Source organism: Balearica regulorum, chromosome 2, assembly GCF_011004875.1.
Source record: "Balearica regulorum gibbericeps isolate bBalReg1 chromosome 2, bBalReg1.pri, whole genome shotgun sequence".
NCBI classification, from domain to species: Eukaryota; Metazoa; Chordata; class Aves; order Gruiformes; family Gruidae; genus Balearica; species Balearica regulorum.
In genome coordinates, this window is record NC_046185.1 from 83,278,994 (window position 1) to 83,298,769 (window position 19,776).

The window sequence follows — 19,776 nt, forward strand, 5'->3', positions numbered from 1 at the left end:
AGTCTCAACCATGCACCTACAAAAAGGGACGTGGTACCAGCTCCAGCTCACAGTGTAAGCAGTGTAAGCATCCTGAGACCTTACAGAGCAGAATGACAGGAGGCACACAGCTACCAAAGACATCCAAGCTCAGACTTCCAGTAACATAAATCTTTATAGAAATTTTCCCTTTGAAGCAATTACTACAGGGCAGTTTGCACTGTGGTAGGTCCCTGACACTAAGCTTTCAACCAAATTAGGGAACGTCAGAAATACAAGCAAATCGGGCTGTGTGTGAAGCAAAAAACCACGCATGCACGCTGCCTAAGAGGCACCCTGAAACAGTTAAAAACCACAACCAGCTTTCAGCATCCTTACTCACTGAGTAGCAAGTGAGCTCTCTAGCAACCACCCGGACTGAAAATGGACGAGGTACTGTACAATCAATGTAGGAAAATCTGACTTTGTGAGAACCGGTTACAGTCAGATCTGCTTACAGACACCTCTGGTATTTCTTGTAGGCTCATTCCAACTCTGTCAAGGTCTGATGGTACGCAACATCAAACATATGCAAACCCTGGCAGAATTAGGTGATAAATCCTGGCAGAATTATGTCGTACAACACCCCTTAACATTATGTCCTAAACAAAAATCACGGAAACGTACCTGCTTTCACGTAACAAGTTCAGGAGATCGTCTCTGAAAGTATCTCTGTTCTTCTCCAAGATCCCCCTGACATCATACTGGACCTAGCAGGAAACAGAGCTGATTCAAACAACAAGCCAAGTAGTCAGGCACCTCTCACAAGAGCGGTACTGTAAAAAGCACTGAGGGAACAGAGTGCTTTAGTTAATTTTGAGCAGCCTCAGGGTAAAATTAAGCTAATTAAAGCTCTGTTTGGAATAATTTCAGCAAATAAAGAAAAGAAAATTACCTCTCCAGCATAGTGCTTCACTCCAAAGTTGTGAACGGCAACTCTTGGTTTTACATAAAAAGGATTGTTCTAATTGGAGGAGAAAGAAAAGAGAAAAATATTTGGGGGAGGGGGGCGTCAGGGAGTGGAATGATACAAAGGGTCACATTATCCTCTGAACCCAGACCTAAATAAACCATTGTCTTCCAGTGAACTCTCTGGAAGATTAGTGCTCCAAAAGCAAACAACCAACTTATAATGATAATAGGATTTGTTAGTCTGGGCTGCTTCAAATGCAGTAATAACAGATTTATAGTATCTAAAAAGGCATTATACTAAACCTGAACCCATCTGGCAGAACCACCTATTAAAGGCACTTTGAAAAAGAAGGCTCTGCCTTAAACTGGCAGTTATGAAGACTGGTGGATACACTTGTATCCCAGAAATTCTTGAAAATAATTCTAGGATTGCAAATAAAGATCTGGACAGAGGAAACAGCAATGTTTTGGTAAATGACATCAAGGTGAATACTTCATTAAATCAAGGGAAATTGAAGATCTAAGTAATCTGAGTTGCTGCAGGTTGTCTGAATCAGAACTCTAACTAACAGCAGGATTTGGCTAATTCACCAATACGGAAACGTTTAAATGGACGGTAACAAGGTTATGTTCTTCCAGGTAACTGACTCAGTCTTGACAGCAAATGATACAGATTGCCACGGAAGTAGGATCATGTCCAAAACAGCCTCTACAACCATGCACCCATATATTTGAATCATTAATTTCTACAAAACCAAAGAGATCCTCCATAATTTGTACAGAAAATATGAACAAAACATCACATACAGCATGTTGAGTATTCAACTTCTCCAGCAAGGTGGAGTCAGTAGCTTGAGGAAAATGGCTCTCTTCATTGATGAGTGCCAGCAGCCCCAGTTTCTAGAACAGCAAGAAGAGGCAGAAGATGAATTATTGCACAGATGGATGCATTGTCCCCAGTTTGGAAAAATCACAAAGTCCTTGAAGTTGTTGTGTGCAGAGAGGTGCAAAACCACCATACGTGACTAAAAGCTCACTCTCATAGAGGACTGCAATCCTATTTTTCTGGCAAGACTCCTTTTGAAACATGCAGCATACATGGGCAAAATAAAGAAAAAGAAGCTACTGGAAGAAGCAACAGTTCTCCTGATGCAGGCAGTTTTTAGGTGCATACAATGACATTGCCCCAGAATACATCCCCAGCCTTCAAGATCTCCAATGATCAGGAATCCCTTAAACCTGAGGAGTTTGTATAAACAGGCTTTAAATTTTTTTTCTTCCATAAAATTATCTACTTAGCTATTGAACCAATGCAAAATTTTAGCACCCACAGTGCCCAGGGGCAGAGCAAAAGACACACAGTTTAACTACACGCTGCGTGAAACACAACCTCCCTTTGCTTTGCATATGCCTCTGTGTAATTTCCTTTGATGTTCCCTACTTCTCATACTAGAAGAGGTGGTAAACAAAGCAGGCTACCCTGCAGTTAATTGATGTGTCCAGCAAGCTTCAGGTTGATCCAGCCTCTCAGAAAAAACACAGTTCTGCAGGTGCACATTTTAATAAGCCACTTCCCATCGGCCCAGCGCAGCTCCTGGCAAACCACACCGTCCTGACTGTGGCCACGTCATGGCAGCTGGATCCCCTGCCCGCTGACATCGGTTTCTCACCGCAGCCCCACACCCCGCTACGGGGATAAACTCACACAGCCTGCTTGTACTGCTGGCAGAAGGGAACGTGGATGAAATGGCATATAACTTTGGCTTTGTCATCCATCTGGAGTTAGGATTTCTAAGCAGTGAACTCAGACCTCATCTGCCCCTCATCGCTAATGTTCCTACCAATAACTCTGCAGAAACTTCATGCTCTTTTTACATGTTCCTTTAGTACAAATCAGAACACAAAGTTATGGACAAAGCCAAAATTGGCAGGCAACAAATGAAGATTACCCACAACCCAGGAAAAGCCATTACAGAGCACGATTCTGTCTGCTCCCTCTTTCTATTCTTTTTAATCATCTACAAATACTGCTTTTGTATATAATCATACACTGTTAAAAGTTACTACAAGGAAAGATACATATATTGAGCTTACAATTTAATCTATAATATATCCATGCATGAAAATGACCTGATTAAAAGTTCACTATTTAAACATGGAAGATCCACCATTCTCTTCATTTGTTCTTTGTGTTGGCAAGTGTTTAAAGACATATTAGCTCAGAACAAAAACCAGAAATAGGTACCGGTATCAAATTCTTTATTACCTTTTCAATGAGATCTAAGCACTCGCCATTATCTGTCCAGTCAATATCTTCCCAAATCAGTCCTTCCCTAATGAAAATAAGGAAGGCCTTTTTATTGACAACTGTGATGAAATTATTTTAAATGTAGAAATAGGAGGAACTGATGCAATTATCTTGCAAATTACAGCAAAATCAGCTTGTTTTTAAAAAACACACAGCTCCAGAGACTTTCAAAGGAAACTAAGGTAGCTGGGAACCCAGATATCAAGTGTGTACTGATATTCTCAAAATTCTTTCAAATTTCATCTGTATCTCTTACCTGCTGTATTCCAGTTGCTCCAAGGAAAAGATGTGCTTGTTGAAATATTCCTGAAGCTTTTCATTTGCATAGTTAATATTGAACTGCTCAAAACGGTTTACCTAAAGAGACAAGAATTTTTCAAAAATGCACACACTCCAAGTATTTTACTTCGCAAACAAGGAACTGCTTTAAGTCATAACATGTTTAATCATCAAGTTCCAGTGAAGATGACAAAGGTATGTAGAACAATGAAGCATAAATCTCGATTTATGAATTGACGATTCATTTAAACAAACTTTTGAAACCTACCTCAAAGTTTTCAAATCCAAATATGTCCAAAATTCCAATGGACTTGAAGTCTTCCTTGCTCCTGATTCTGCTGTTGATTTTCTTAATGACCCAAGCAAAACACTGAGAATAAAGTGCCATAGCCATAGAATCTCTGCTGTCTATTGCCTGCATTAAAGAATGAATACACAACGCATCAATCACCCCTGTAACTGAGAACTTACCAGACTTTGCTGGTCAGAGTCCTTTCCACAGCATAAAGCAACGTATAATGCAAGCAGGTTTGTATTCCTACGTACCTTGACAGCAATTGTATTAGCAGTTACAGAGCGTCACGATTTAAGCTTTAACAGTGTAAGTTATAACACCTGTACACCTGTGGGGCTTTAAAGTTACATTTCAAGGCTAAAGCATTCAAAAACTAAGAAATTACAAACTTAAGGTGGGGAGGAAGAAAAGAGAAGGGTAGGAAATAACACTTTCGTTTACCCCTTTCTAGAGGTAAGCATAACATTATGTATACCTATTTCTAATCCCTTTCTTGTAAGTAGTAAAATTATTTCTGCTGAAAGTTTTCAAATCGGTTACCCACAAATGCCCATAATGAAAAATATCAGCATACGTGATTAGAATTTGAAAAAAATGATAAGCATTAAGGCTTAATAAGAATCACAAGAACCAAGCTATAAGCCCTGGCCAGAAGGATAGGATGGGATCTGTAGAGATTTCTAAATTTTTCCCCCCCCCCAAAAAAAACTATGCAGCATTTTTCATAGCAACTCTGATGCATGAGCTAAGCTTCTGTTCCTGAGTGACCACTGATTTCCATGGACTTGGAAGACTGAGCCATATATTTTACAGACCCTAAAACCATGTCAAAACTGAGATGCCTTTACCTGTTGTATACTAAGAGGTGTTAGGATTTCTTCTCCCCTGAGTATCATTGACCTCTGTGTCAATGCTTCAGTTAGCTGCGTGGAGTCCAACCCCAGTAGTTCAGCAGATCTACCCAGAGCTGGCAAAAGAAAGAGACAAATACAAATATGCCCTTAAACGTATAAGGGTCTGAAACTAATTTGTTGTAGTATTATTACTACCACCACCATTTAAGATGCTTCTAAAATGATGGGGGTTAGAGATAAAAACACAAGTAGAAACTCTAGGATATGTTTTTGCTGCTCATGAAAAGGCACAGTATCATAAATATGCACAACTGAAGGAATTTAGCAGTAGAAATTCACCACAAGTAAGTCACAAATATTTATTTTCCTCTTAATGTTACATTTCAAGGATTCAATCTACTGCTTACACTAACGTATTTTTCCAGATGCAAACAGTAATTCACTCTTTGTCCACAGGAATGCGTTTCAGCTTCACGCATGATGACAAGGATAAAGAAAACCACTGAATTTTTCTTATTACATGCATACTTAAATTTGAAATTTTGCTATAATGTGGGATATAAAGCAGTACATAATGTTACTGTTTATTGCCATAGTTGAACAAACATTTAAAATGCTTGCCAGCCCAATCTTTAGATACACCAGCACATACTTTCAGACTTGGAACTGAAGTATTGAAAGCTCTAATAAAAGATAGCTTCAGTGGAGATCCCAGTTCAGGAATGTACTTGAGTACTTATGCTTTATCAACTTGAGAACATTTCCAAGAAGGAATTAGATTAAAATGGAATTTCACTAATGTTAATGGAATAAATGTGCCCAAGGTCTTCCCTAATTAAGACCTAGCATCCAGCAGCAGACTAATTTGCCTTATCTGTCAAAAAAATCCTAAAAATAACATTTTAAACAACATTTACAGATGCTAAAAAGCAGCAAGACCCTTTCACTGGTTGTTCTTGCGATGGTCAGATATGCTAGCAACGAATATTTACAACCTCAGGAAACATTTACATTTGGATGCACAGCCTTCTCACCTGTTTTAAAGGACACCTGTGCCCCACCAGCAGTGATGAACTCAACATTTCCGAGATGCAAAATGCCAGCCAACAGCCTCAAAACTTCTCGCACTTCCTCTTTGCTGAACTGCATCACTTCCATTGCAGTCTGGAATGACACGTGAGCTTCTTCAATAACATGCACACTGACTCAAAAATGGAGACAGGGACAAACCCGCCAACTGTATTGTCAGGTCTTAGAAAAGCAAGTCAGGGCTGGCAGGAGTTAATTCCTTTGGTTTCATCCCAAATCAAATACATCGTAAAGAGATGACGGGGACATCTTGGAACACGTAAGTATCACTGGTTTTAAGAAATCTCCTTCTGAAGCTGTAAGGATGCTGTAATTTGCTTTCAAATTCTTCATTAAAATGGTATAAATATTGGAATGCCCTACTGGGTTGTGCATCAGATGCAATTTCACTAATTTGCATTAGTAACTGATAACCTGCTCTGTGTTTTTATCAAATTTCGCCAATTAGCCTTGTAGGTAAGAAGGCATGGGAGAGGAAACACAGCTACATGGAAGATTTGCTCATTTGTTGTCTCAGCCACGGAGAATTCAGAGGAGGCCTTCTGCAGCGTATTCTGGGCAAGCCACAAAGCATAAACACACATCTTACCAGTGCAGTCTGACATCTTACAGCAAAACTGAGCAAGAAAAAGAGATCTATATAAGATGTGCTGAATTTATAACCAATATAGCAATGATCAAGGCTCAGCTACGTAAATGAAGAGAACAGCAAATCTCTGTCTAAAGAAATGTTAAAACAAGGAGGAACACACACTTTTCTCTGACATAGAACATATAAGTAACTGTATGCCTCTTGAAATTACCAGAATTTCCCAAATTTGGGTCTACTATGAGCCTGTTCGAGACCAGAGCACAGTTTTATAGCCTTACAGTTAGACTCATCGTGTTATGGTCACTGCAGGTGTCTGACAGATGACACATGACACATTTTGTCTGTCATAAATAATCAACTACAAATGGAAAAGTCTCATACTCGTTCCACAATTAAAAGCAGAGGAGAGATAGTGGCTGAAGGTTTATTTTGTATAGAAGACCTTTCACAACAGAGCTCTAAGAAAGGCGGCAGCACTAGGAGTTCATCTCCACGCTCACCATGCAGTTCCTCCCTGTCTCCTACAAAAAAGTTTCACTTAAGTAACATTTCTGGACTTAAACTGCAATAAGAATAGGCAAAGGAGATGACTATAATAGGAAAAGACAGGCGAGGGCGAACTGCGGGGTTTCTGCCTGCCTCCTGCTCTGGGAATGCAGCCCAGCAGCCCCAGCCCCTGCTCCAAGCCTGCCCGAACTGCGGGCAGCACACGCAAGCATCACCTGCCCAGCTGATTTCATGCTCTGCCTACCCTGAGATGATTAGCACAAATTAAACGTCATGCTAATCAACTTAAGCATGTGACTATAATATAGGTAAGTTACCAACTTTTCCAACGCCTCCTTCCGCCATACTAGATGAGGGGTTTTCTACACTAAAATAACTGCTGCACCCACTACACATTAATTTGTCGCTTTGGCAAAGAGATTAACATCGTTAAGCAAAAATAGTTTGATGAAGGGCATAAACCTAAATATTTTGTCTGATTTTCAAAATCTAACACATATCACCTCAGTGATATAGTAAGCAATTAACAATTATCCTAATAGTACAGACTAATGGCTGTACCTAATTGGTGTGGCTGTAAGACATAAAGCCATTCAGAGGAAGACTCCATCAGGACCGGGTTTTTAATCTGTGTTTACATTTTCTTGAACTCTATTGTGTAAATTATTCCATACAACTGGATTTTCCAGCTGCAACTTAAAGAGTTTGATAAACTCTTGCAACCCATGGGCTGCACTGTGGACTTGACCCAGTAGATGCCTCGTGATCTGGGCAAAGCCTTAGGATGGAAAAACAGTGGAAGCAGACATAGCTGTAATATAGAACAATGCAGGGAAGGGCAAAGGAATGTAAATGCCTTACTGTCTTCCCAGCTGATATTCTTTTCATTCCAAAATGTAATCAGTTCACTAAATAACAGCACACTTTGAAATGGTAAGAGTAAAAATCAAATATTGGAGGGAAGGTAAAGACAAGCTCAAAATGACAGTGAAGTGTTACGAGCAAACGTAAGTCACTGTAAGACTAGTGCCTCAACGAGAGAGCTGCAAGTGCAGGTAAGCACAAGAAGGCTTTGTCCCCTGCTCTGACAACTGGTACCAGGCGCCCGAACCTCCAGCATTTTTAAAGCATAAAGAACTGGGGAAACAACTCACAATGACTTCCTTGAACGAATCTTTGTCGCTGATTGTCTTATCCGCTATACATCCAGACTGATTCAGGTAGTGGTAGTTCTCCGGTACAGATAAGTAAAAGGCATCTAATGAAGAGAGAAAAGACAAGTAAAAAAAAATCCCAAACGAAAAATACTCCACAAATTACTATATCACAGTTAAATAGTTCACAATTCATTTGCTCAGAAATTATGATGATGCACAAAACAAAGTTTTATATTAAAATCAGATATGGGGTTTTAGTTTGCTGGTTTTTGCTTTATTTAGCTGCACAATGGAGTTAACTCTACTTTTTAGCATGCAAAGACAGCAGGCCCAAAGGGAGATGCCTAGACAGCTTTAGGCAATTTTGCACATATACAAATGTGATTTCTTTTGTTCAGTGGATTTATTCTTTATAAGAGAGGATTAGAGGAACCAGAATTATTTCTCTTTGTTGCTGTGGAGTTATTTAGTACCAGCAAAAACATTCACCTTGAACTGAATGAGGCATATTTCTCCCCAAGTAATTTTCCCAGGGACACAGCAGAAGCTCGGAGAAAAATTACTGGCAGCTTGGTGACATTCCTCAACTAAGCAGGTTGTTTCATCAAGTTGAGCTCAAATTCACACTCACTGAATCCCGGCTGAATAAATAACCTATTTCTCTGCTTGGGTTAGCGGGTTCCTGCAGTTAAATTCTCCACTGCTGTCACCACGGCTGACTGCTAGCAGAAAGACGCTACTTTGCCACTCACCTTTCTCTCTCTCTTCTATCCCCGCCAGCAGAGCATAGAATATATGATAATTTCTTTCCCCGGGGTTTTGTCTTACTACACGATTCTGTCAAAGTAAAACATAGTTTCCATTTAAGCAATCCTTTTTACAGAGAATTTTTTATCCAAAATTTCAAAGAAAATATTAAATCAAACAAAATTAACTGACCAAAAGCAAACATCAACTTACTTTTTCCAATAAATCTATAGCCAGGAAGAAAAAACTTCAGTCAAGGAATAAAGTAAAAAGCAATTAATACACAAGCTATTTATAATCTTTCTTCTTTCATTTGAGACAACAGGAGGAGCATCATGGTCTTTTCTTATGACATGCCTACTGCCATAACAAGATGAATAAAGTAGCAACAATGATAATATTGCAGCAGTTCTAATACCAATGTGTTCCCACACCTTCTCCTCCATCCCATCAAAACTGGAACTGTCATGTTCTGGATTTTAAACGACATCTGCTATCCTTTACTTTTTCTTTTCCCTAAAGCTTGGAAACAGCTTTAAGGATGAAAATTGTCCTGCTGCAAAAGCAGCTTATATTCAAAACACTAGGGAGGATCCCCTCAGTATATTCCTCATACCCACACCGCTGGTGCTCTGGTGGAGCTGGCCCATAGTCCGATTTTGCCAAATGCAGGACAAATCCAAGGATTTGACCCACCCAGGCTCACACTGCAGAAATTCAGCAGCTCTGCTCTTTCAAGTACTTTTCCAAAAAAGTAAGCAGCTTATTTTCAGATATAATAAATGAGGGAAATAGCTGACAACTAAAGAACTCAGAACCCAAGCACTCAGGCTGTTTTAGCTCACTATGTAGGAACAGGCACCTGAGCCATGCTAGCAGTAGCAATACAAAATCCTGGTCCTCCCGCGAGTATCTAAACCCCACCTCGCTACAAATGCATGCGTGCACGTGCATAAACACATGTAGAGAATTTGGTGTTACTGCTTCCCTTTCCCACCTACATCAGCTCAATTTAACCGTGTATGTTTCAGGATGGGGTGAAAGGACAGAAAAGGGTGAGCCACTTCTCCCTCAGCCCTCCACAAAGGAAGTACATGGGGGCTGCCTGCAAAAAGGGGTAAAATCACCAAACGAGGATACAATCTATAATTCTTCCTCCCCGAATGTTTCCTTTCTGACAGATGTTCAGCTGAATAAACTTCCCAAAGCGACTTGAGTTGTTGTTGTAAACAGTCTTCGCATTGCCAAAAGCTTCCATAATTGGGCTGTGAAAATACAGAATAATGACAAGTGTTAAGGTGTGAACAGCATGCCAATGGTTTCACATGGGACTGGTGAAAGCAATAGCGCTCTGAAAGGCTGCTTCTGACACTCTCCTCAGCCACAGCCTACGTCCTCAGCATTAGCCTCAATTTATTAACAACAGGCATCTCAATTTTCTACCAAAAGATGCAAGTATTCAAGCAACAGGAAGATTAATCATACGAAATTATTCTGCAGCTTAATCTGCTCAAAAGATGCACGCAATTCTCATTGCAGTACTCAAATTACAGAAATACGAAATCTCAGCACATGCAAATTGCTATACAGATGTAGGAAAAAAATAGTTCTTGTCCCAAGGCAATTAAAAAAAAAATAATTACACCAAATACAGCAAGTAAATCAAAGATGAAGCATGATAAACAAAAGTAATAGCATCTCAAATTATCTTTGTTTTTAAATAGTTGAGCCATGTGTTATTTCATCTGAACACTGATTATTTTTTTTTGCTTGCATAGAGTGTGTGCAATTTATCTGATGCATTTACTCATCTGTCTTATCAGTTCTCCTTACCCTCCCTTTCCTCAGCATGCTTCTACCACTTGTACACTTTATCCTCACCGTGCTGTATCTTGTTCTACCTTATCCTCAGGCTACACAAACCAAACCAATGGTTTCTCCCTCCCATCACCCATTTCCCTCACTCTGATTATCTGAATTCAGCCCCACACAAAATGAAAGCCACCACTAAAGCATCTTCCATTTCAAAACTCCGTGCTCACAGCTCTCTGGAGCAGCCAGGTAATTTTGTTTAGTAGAAAATTTCCCCCTTTCCAATATTAATTTTATTGTTGAGTAAACACCCTCAAATCTTTCATTACATTGCAAGCTTTTATTTCAAAGACAAGGCTTATGTCTTCTGGAAAAAACTTGTGTATTGAAAGATCTAGTACCTGCTCTCAAGAATAGCTTGTTCCACACAGGACGTCTTCTCTCTGCAGGACAGCTCCAGCGAATGTTGGCTCATTGCAGACAAGAACTTGAGAATCAGCTTTGTGCTTTCTGTCTTACCAGCACCACTTTCACCACTGAAAGAAGAAGAGGAGGAGAGTGTTTGCACAGTTCCAGCTGCCAGGCAAAAAGCCCTCTGTCTGGCCAGCCCTCCAAACTCTAAATTCCTGGAGGTCAGGAAGACTTGGGTGATTAGAAATGATATGCAAATGGCAGCAGAATACCACTTTAAGCTTGCTGAATATGACATTCAACACAAAATGCAAGCTACCTTAGACTTCATACCACTGTTCAGACAGCATTTCAAGGCATTGATTGCGTAAGGATGTACACAACACCCATGAGGCAACATAGAGCTCTCTGAAAACAAAAAACTATCCAATAATTCTCACCAACATGGAAAAACAAAGTTAGAACAAAGACATGGCAGTGGTCGGGGAGAAAGTCCAGAATATGAATTAAGCTGGGAAAATTTGGGATTATGATAGAGCAATCTAGCTAAGGAGGGAGCCTTGCTGTGAGGAGGAGGAGGAGATAAGAGACATCAATGCATATTATAACACATAAAGGCTACTAGTATTAATTTAATACTGATATTCTTAGTGAGCTACATATTCTTTAAACAAACTTTTTATATGCCCATCCAAATAAACCAGATTCACATGAGTTAAAAATATACAATTTTCTTCTCTCATCACCAGAGATGTAAAACCTCTCATCTTCACCCACAGCAGAACAAAGCTATTTGATAATGCTAAATTGACATTTTAAAGACAAACTGTTAAGCAATCCTGCTGATACAAATTGAAGGCAATATACTAAATTTCTCTTCAAAATCAACACTCCAAAAAGGGAAGGTATAAATTTGGCTCATTTCCCCAATATCATTTCCCTTCAATTATGTAGCCTTATAATTAAAAACACAACATGAGCCATTAAGAAACGTAACCTATGCTTAAAGTTTGTCTAGTCTGCTTACTTTTCATCTGAAGTTATGACATTATATCCTAAGCTGCAGCCTAATTCCTAGTTTTCCTAATTCCTAATTAAGATGTGTCTAATCCCAGTTTACTCCCAATGAAAGGAAGTACATTTTTGTCTTATCCTACCCTTTTCATTGTAGCAAGCAGGAGTTTTGTCATTGACTTTGATGGAGCACAACTGGGCACATGGAGCAAGCTTAGTTTATTTGACAGTCTTTTGATGTGCCATTGCTGACTGGTGACCTTGGTGATTTTAGGTTATGACAAAGTATAATTACGCTTTCTAGTAAAAAGCAAAGAAGAAAGGTACAGCCCATGAAAGCAGCATGGCATTTTCCTGCAAATGAATGCCAACAATTACAAAAATAATCAGGGAAGAGGCATTCAGAAAACATAATGAGATACAGAGTTTTGTACCTGAGATTTAAGTGTTTCCCAGGAAGAATCAGTCTTTAAAATGTTTCATAAAACTTAATACAAGATATGGTACCTGCTGATATGTTCCAGCAAGTATGATTCATCCATCACACTTACACCATACCAAATTCTGTAGTATTTTTAATTTAGTTTTACCTTTGACATCTGGCCTTTTTGGTATTTATTCCCCTTCTCTTTGCAGGCCCTCACTCACTCATGCTCCTTTGCAGACAAAGCAAATATTTAATATTCCCTGTATTTAATACTCGCTCCTTGTACAAAACATTTCTACTACTAGTTTTGAAAGAGCTTCACGAAAGTTTGCATTATCCTTGTACATACCTCTTCCTGCCTAAATTCTCACCCTCTGAGCAGTGTATAGCTCAACAGCAGGGATCTGGGTGCCAGGGAGGACACTGGCTCTTTCACTGACACCACCCTTCCTCTGCCCCCACCCTCTGCAGCATCTGTAGTTCTACAGAAGCTGAAAGTTACCCCACCGTAATAGAGAACAATTCTTCAAGTGACATATTCAAAGCTGACAGAAAAATATTTCCTATGTGCCTATCTCTGGTACAGTTGGTATTATGCACAATCATATGCTCTTGACTTTTTCTTAGAACAGGAGAGGCTCAGAACCGGGTCAGGCTTAAAGATCCACCTGCCCAGTGTCCTATCTCTGACAGTCGCCAACTGGAGATGGCCAGGGAAGACCTGCGATACTTCCCTCCTGTGCTCTTCCAGTTTCCAGTTACTCGCTGTTCCGAAGGTTCCTGATCTAAACCTGGTTTCTCAGTGTCTTGTAACCCTCAATGGATTTATCCTCCATGAGTTTCTAGCCATACTCCCTTAAAAAGCATATGAACATTTCTTGTTGTTTTGGATCTGCCATCTATTAGCTTCATTTGATGCTCCCTAATTGTCATATTGGAAGGAGAAACCAACAACTCGTCCCTGCGCTTCCTTCTCTCTGCTGTGCATGACTTCATGCATAGCCCCCCCAGTTTGAGCTACCTGTCTCCATTAGCCACTCCCACACATGGAGCCACGCTATACTTTTGATCGCTCCTTTTTGTTCTCCTCTGACCCACCTACAGTTCCACAAAGTCCCCCTGAATATCGAGCAAGGGAGAAAAAGGCTTGTGCAAAATACTCGGGATAGGAGCAAAGGATGGATTTACCTAATGTTCTCTATTCATTTACTAGTAACTGCTCTATTCTATTCAGTTTTACAATTACTACTGAGCATCAAGTGGAGTCCTCTGCCATGACAGTAAGATCTCACCTCTGCCTGGTGTTGGTCAGCTTAGGAGGACCCATAACTTTATGTGCATCAAGTTGGCTCTGTATTTTTCCTTTACAAAATGCTATATAAAATACAGTTAGTATTAATGAGATTAAAATCAAGAACAAGCATGCTAAACTTTAAAGCTATTTATTCAACCTTACAGTACATACACTAATGGTAGGTTAAGTGGGATCAATCTTTCAGACTCCTTAGGAAGCCTACGCCTACAAGAAGTTGCCAAGGTCAGTAAAAGGGTGAATTTTCTAGTGCACAGCCAACCTTTCCAGCAACCTTTCCACCCCATGAGTTTAAGTGCCCAGCTCATTCCACATCACTACATTCAGTATTGTGAATATATTAAGTGTGACAGCAACCCCCAAGGCCCCCACTTAGGAGATCTTTAGACTTTCTCCATGACTTGCTCTACACAGGGCATCTCACTGAGGGCACGGCAGCCTGGGCTCCAGACTGCTGCAGTGGAAAAAGGGGTCACAGAGAAGACTCCTCATTCTGAAGGACGTACCATGAGTGAGGCAGTATCAACACTACTCTAAAGCACTTCTCAGTTCTGTCTGCTGGCTTTAAAACCCCAAAGACAGTCAAAATAGGTCCCTTCAGCAAATACAGTTCAACGAACACACATGTGAATTTTGGTGTGTTGGTCTCAGAAGAACATCTTCCTATCACAGACCTCAGACTACCTTAAACAGAGCAGGAACAACAAAAGAAAAATCCCTAAAGATATTTTCCTATCCTTACAATAAAGGGTTGGAGATTTGAACTTGGTCCCAAACTTGTGAACACCAGCTCATCGTGGGGGAACTCAGTCCCTTCCCTACATCAGGACAAGCTGTTTGGCTATTCCTTGAGTGAGACGGACTCCCTTCATACTCCTGCCAAGGCAGCCAGATGAAAAATCAAATTATGTTCATTTTATTTTTTTTTTTAACATGTCTGTTGCAGCATCAAATTTAACTTGGTAGGCTTCCCCCACCCCACCCCGCCCCTCATCTGTTTTAAATTAAACCGGACTCTGCAGTAAGGTTCAGATCAAAATGAAACTGAGCATTCATTGATGTGGATGTTTTTATCTACATGAAAACTCTAGTTCAATAGCCAGAAAAACAATTTTTAGCCTGAGAGAGCAAAAATACTATTTCACAACTGTGTAAATATTCTAATGCACAGGTTGTGCACAGCTTCTTCGATGTGCCATTCTGTTGACATTTTAGGCTGCTAAGTAATTTTTATGCAGCATTATCATGAATTAAAATAAGCCTGTGTAACACAAACGGATAAATAAGAATCTTCAGATTACTCCATTTAGTATCATCTCTTCTGTATTTCCTTCCTTTTCACCTCTGGTCTGGGTGGTTATACTGCAAAAATGGTCTCACATTTATATTGCATTTTAAGTCACCACTGATGACAGTTTTTAATTCAGGTTCTTGCCTTAACCCTCTCATCTTATCTCACCCAGGCAAATATCCCAAGCATTTCAAACCAGCAGAAGCTTTTCCATGGGGTTTTGAACCCCATCAATGCCTTAGGCAAGCAGCTCCAAACCAAAGCTGAGCTAATTCCGGATGCCAGCAGAGGGCACTTCAAGCCCGGAGGATCATAAGGAGTTCCCCACCTCACCTCATGGGGCTCCTGCAGCCCGCTGCTGAGTTTTTAGATCCAGAAGGTAGGAGCAGGTCAAACTGCGTATCAGAATGTGAAGCCTACACGAACAATTCACTCATTTTAACTGGATGTAACTGTTCATTGTGTTTTCATGATGCAACTAAATTTTCCTTTTTATCATCTCTTGCATTAAATACAAGACCAGAATCCTTGCCTGAATTCAGACACTGCAGAGCTCCACTTGACCATTTTTTTCAAATGCCAGTAGTAACCAAGAAAGCCTGATGGTGACTTGTTGCAACATCTAATTCTAAGCCCGTAAAAGATGCAGGAATGACCAGGATGCTGAAGATGATGATGCCCCAAAATAAGTACATGAGCAAGGGACTTTCCTAAACCTCAGGAGGATGACTGAAAACCTTGAGTAATTTTAAAAAAATCCTGCTCTGAGTCCCTCACAGATACAGTAGATAATGCTGGTTTAGGAAAGCAGATTTGACTTTTCATTTTTTTATTTGAATTGCATGTGCCGTCAATTGCTGTAGAAACAAGATACCCTTATAAGGTTGTACTGCAGGACTTGTCCGAAACACTGAACTTTTATAACCATTGTTTTAATCCATGATCATAGTAAACAATTTTAAAAGGGACTGCTAATGCAAAACTTCTCCATATTATGGCTTATCTGTACCAAGGCACATGGTTTACAGAGGGGGGACTGCTCGAGACTCCTCTGGAATATCAGAGACTTCTGCGTATGTCCTTTTTAGGACACAACCTGCTTTTCTCTTGGCAGCTTGTAGGGAACTGGAATGAAAGGTAAAATATTTGGGCCAGTACAGACTGGCAGAAATACCAATGGCCACCTGCTAGGCATCAAATTATTTTGGTCGCCAGAAGTTGGGCACATGAGCTGCTCACAAGTAACTACCCGTCATTTAAAACATGAAATCATGACTCCAGGCTAGCTATTTTTGCATGACAAAGATCTTTGTGCATTTCATTTTTTCTTGGAGTGTCATCTGGACTCAGCTTTATACGTACACCACTATGCATTAAATAATAAAAAGGAGAAATACAGTTGAAGAAAGCTGAAAAACCCACTCAGGCCCCTCCATCTTTGTGCCACTGCCACGCAGAACCTGCCTAGAAGCGAGGGCAGGCAGGGACTGCGAACTGAGAGCTTGCAGAAAGTTGGAACCAGACCTCGCTGTGTTGCATCTGATCCACATTTGTAACAACAGCTTGGGTGCTGAGCCACACGTGCCAGATCCTCCTCTCACCCAGGAAGCCTCACAAACTGCCCTGTAATCTTAAATGCCAGTTTAAACTGGCTACTGCAAAAGGTGCTGCTCTCACTCTGCCTCATCCCCTCTCTGCCCCACCGGCTGCCCCGTGCTGTGGTCCCATGGCTGTCGCATGGACTCCGGTGGAGGTTGGGAGACAATCGAAATTGTGTCACCTTGTGTCTGAAGAGCTCTCCACACTTGTGCTACAGGAAGGCGAGAGCAAACAGGCCTAACCACAAAAACACTGCGAAGGTGAGAGAGGAGAGGGAGGGGACACACAAGTGCTCTCACCTCCCGAACATCACTCCTCCCCTGAGCCGGACAGCTGGTGCCACGCTGCCATCGCCACTGAGCTGCTCCTCCCGATCCGACGAGCAAGGCTTCGGTTTCCCTGCCCGCGAGTGAGCCAACGCAGCTGAGCTGGCAGGCAGGGGAAAGGGAAAAGAGCTGGCTGTGTTTTCGGCTCTTCTGGAGCAAGAGGGAAGGAGGAGCTGAGAGCAGCGAAAAGCTATCGAAATGCCAACTGCTCTCAACATACATTCGGCAGCAGTGAGATCCTGAATACCACTGGCACAGTGGATCAAATGGGAAGCTATTAAATCACCATTAAATTAAAGTACAATGAGATTAAGCAAGGAAGATTAATCAGGCAGAATTAAGTGGCTGAAATGTGGCGGGTTTTCTCTTTTGCTATTCTTATTTACTGTATTTCTCAAGACTGGTGAATTATTTTTCCTTTTCCTCTCGATACAGGGTTCAGGGTCTAGTGGTGACAAACTACTGAGCTGCACAGGGATGTTTAAACTGGTGGGGAAAGCACTTAGAGTAACATTAGATGGGTGAGTAGCAAAAAACGCACAGAAATACAATGGATTTTTTTGCTAAATGAAACTGTAAGATGCATAAGCAAAATTAACATTTTGTTAGAGGTCCACAGAATGATACAGACCGAGTTCAGAACTCTCTCCTGAAACTGGTAATTTAAAAGCCTGCTTTCTTCTGGTGTTCTGCTCTCCACATGGCACAAACCCATGCTCCTAAATCACCTCAGAAGGCTCACTGGCAGGGACAATCAAAGCAGTAACAGCAGCCATTTACCTGATGAGGATACACTGGTTGTCATGGCGTTTCCAAAGGCAGCGGTAGCACTCGTTTGCCACAGCGAAGATGTGAGGTGCAATCTCTCCCATGTGGTGCTTGCTGTATCGCTCCACGGCGGCGCGGTCGTACAGTCCCGGGATGCTCTTGTAAGGGTTCACAGAGGCAACTATCGAACCAATGTAGGTCTGCAAGCACACAGTCCCCCCAGAGTTGTTATTACACATAGGGTGGAACAGATTAACACTCTTCCCAAATGAAAGACAACAAATACATGTTTGCAAAAGCCTAGCAATCCTTTGGATAAAGGTGGCTAGTATTTTTTCCTGCTTTCTTCCTTCAACAAAAGTAACAGAAGGGCAAAAGTTGTTTCCACCACCATCATGTTTTCATGCTTACCTCACCTACAGCACAGAGCTTCTTGGCTGTACGAATTCCTGCCTTAGCGCTGCTTACAGCTGCCCAGTAATGCCCACAAGCTCTGGTCTACAGCTGCTTCTCATATGTTCTTAGGGACTCGCCGAACTTACTGAAAACCTGACTGTGTCTCAAGTATTGGCACAAAAGTACCTATTTCCCTGTAGAGTATCCAAGTCCTTCTCTGCTACTCATTTTTAAAACAGAAGTATCAGACATTATGGTAGATGCTAGCACCATCATATGGTAGCAGGCCTTAAGAAAAGCACATGAACTGACAGATACTCCCAAAACACTGGGTTTCTGCAACTTAATTTATTACTAGTTTGATGCACAATGGCAGCTGACAATGCATTCATTTCTATCCCATTGCAATTAGAGAGCACATCAGTTAAAACCACCCAGGTAGCAGCTTATGCCCATTCCCATTGCCTTAACTCATTAGGCTGTGGTAACGTGATAATTTGCAACAGTGCCTTCACAATGCTGTTCATTTTCTCAGTCACCCTCTATCCACTTCAATATATTTTTCAAGTAAAATCAAATTAAGTGAGGTAGAAGATAACATTAAGTATGTTGTCTCCAGAATTTCCAGTACATTTCTGGGGCATGTGAACTTAATTGATACATCGTATGGTGCGTGCAGTGTTACTGCTGTGATACTAATTTCATTTCGTTAAGCACCCTTTCTGCAATTACAGCCAGGAAGCTGACACCTGGCTTCAACAGCCCTGCTGCGGACTTGCAAAGAGCCGGGCTGCGAAGTCTCCAGCCCTGTTAACACAGTCCCTGTGTACAGACAGATGCTTTGCCAGCAGTCAACCCTCTTGTCGCTGACAGGAACCAGCCGTGAAGTTGACAGCAGGACTCTTCAACTCCACAGCACCCTACCCAGAAAGGGCTGGATAAGGTGAGCAGCATCTCGCACACCACAGAAACGCAGCGCCACGCGCTCCTCCTGCAGCCACCCTCTTCTCCAGCAAGTCACCACCGGGGACTCACTGAGACCCAAGGACCGTCAGCTCCCCCACGTTTCCCTTTCCTCTCTGTCAGTCTCTTCCTCAGCATTGATATTCCACATCTACCTGCCTCTCTCTTCTTCTCCTTAATTAACATGTAATTATTGCTGTGTGTCAGCTCTCCTTTCTTACTGTTACCCTGCTGTTACATTCCCCATCATCCACCTGTTCGTCCTCCATCAGGCCCAACACAGACAGCAGCTTTGGACTTCTGATCAGGGGACTACAGCAGCGTTCTTGAAATTATGACAATTTTATTAGCTGCAAGGGGAATATTCCTCCTCACTGTAACTCAAGTACCTTTTACAGAGCTGTGAACTTTCAATCTGTGTGTTTTATAAAACCCCCATGCTGTGCAATGGCTCAGAAGGTTTCATCTAGAGGAAAGATACTATTTCAACACAAGATCATATTGCAGGGCAATTACAGCACTGAGACAACAGCTTAATTTCCTGGGATCATCCCCTCTTGGGTTCTTAAATAACTAACAAGGAAGCCTCTGAGAACAAACTTTCTCAGTTTAATATATATCTCAGCACACACTGCATGGGCAAAATTTTAAGAGATTTTTTTTTTTTTTTTTAAAATTACATGAATACAGTCAAGCATG

The 19,776-nt window shown here is 41.1% G+C and overlaps 1 protein-coding gene across 1 annotated transcript in view; it reads right to left on the reverse strand.

Moving 5' to 3' along the window:
- The window catches only part of MYO10 (myosin X), a 168,751-nt gene that overhangs the window by 59,075 nt on the left and 89,900 nt on the right, over window positions 1–19,776 (reverse strand). Inside the window, exons 4-17 of the mRNA XM_075744836.1 lie at window positions 17,731–17,918; window positions 10,972–11,106; window positions 9,899–10,023; window positions 8,972–8,985; window positions 8,764–8,848; window positions 8,009–8,112; window positions 5,701–5,830; window positions 4,661–4,779; window positions 3,786–3,932; window positions 3,495–3,595; window positions 3,197–3,263; window positions 1,738–1,830; window positions 914–982; window positions 646–728 (exon numbers count right to left, since the gene is read on the reverse strand). Coding sequence (XP_075600951.1) covers window positions 646–728; window positions 914–982; window positions 1,738–1,830; window positions 3,197–3,263; window positions 3,495–3,595; window positions 3,786–3,932; window positions 4,661–4,779; window positions 5,701–5,830; window positions 8,009–8,112; window positions 8,764–8,848; window positions 8,972–8,985; window positions 9,899–10,023; window positions 10,972–11,106; window positions 17,731–17,918 — 1,460 coding nt within the window. The remainder of the gene's footprint in view (window positions 1–645; window positions 729–913; window positions 983–1,737; window positions 1,831–3,196; window positions 3,264–3,494; window positions 3,596–3,785; window positions 3,933–4,660; window positions 4,780–5,700; window positions 5,831–8,008; window positions 8,113–8,763; window positions 8,849–8,971; window positions 8,986–9,898; window positions 10,024–10,971; window positions 11,107–17,730; window positions 17,919–19,776) is intronic.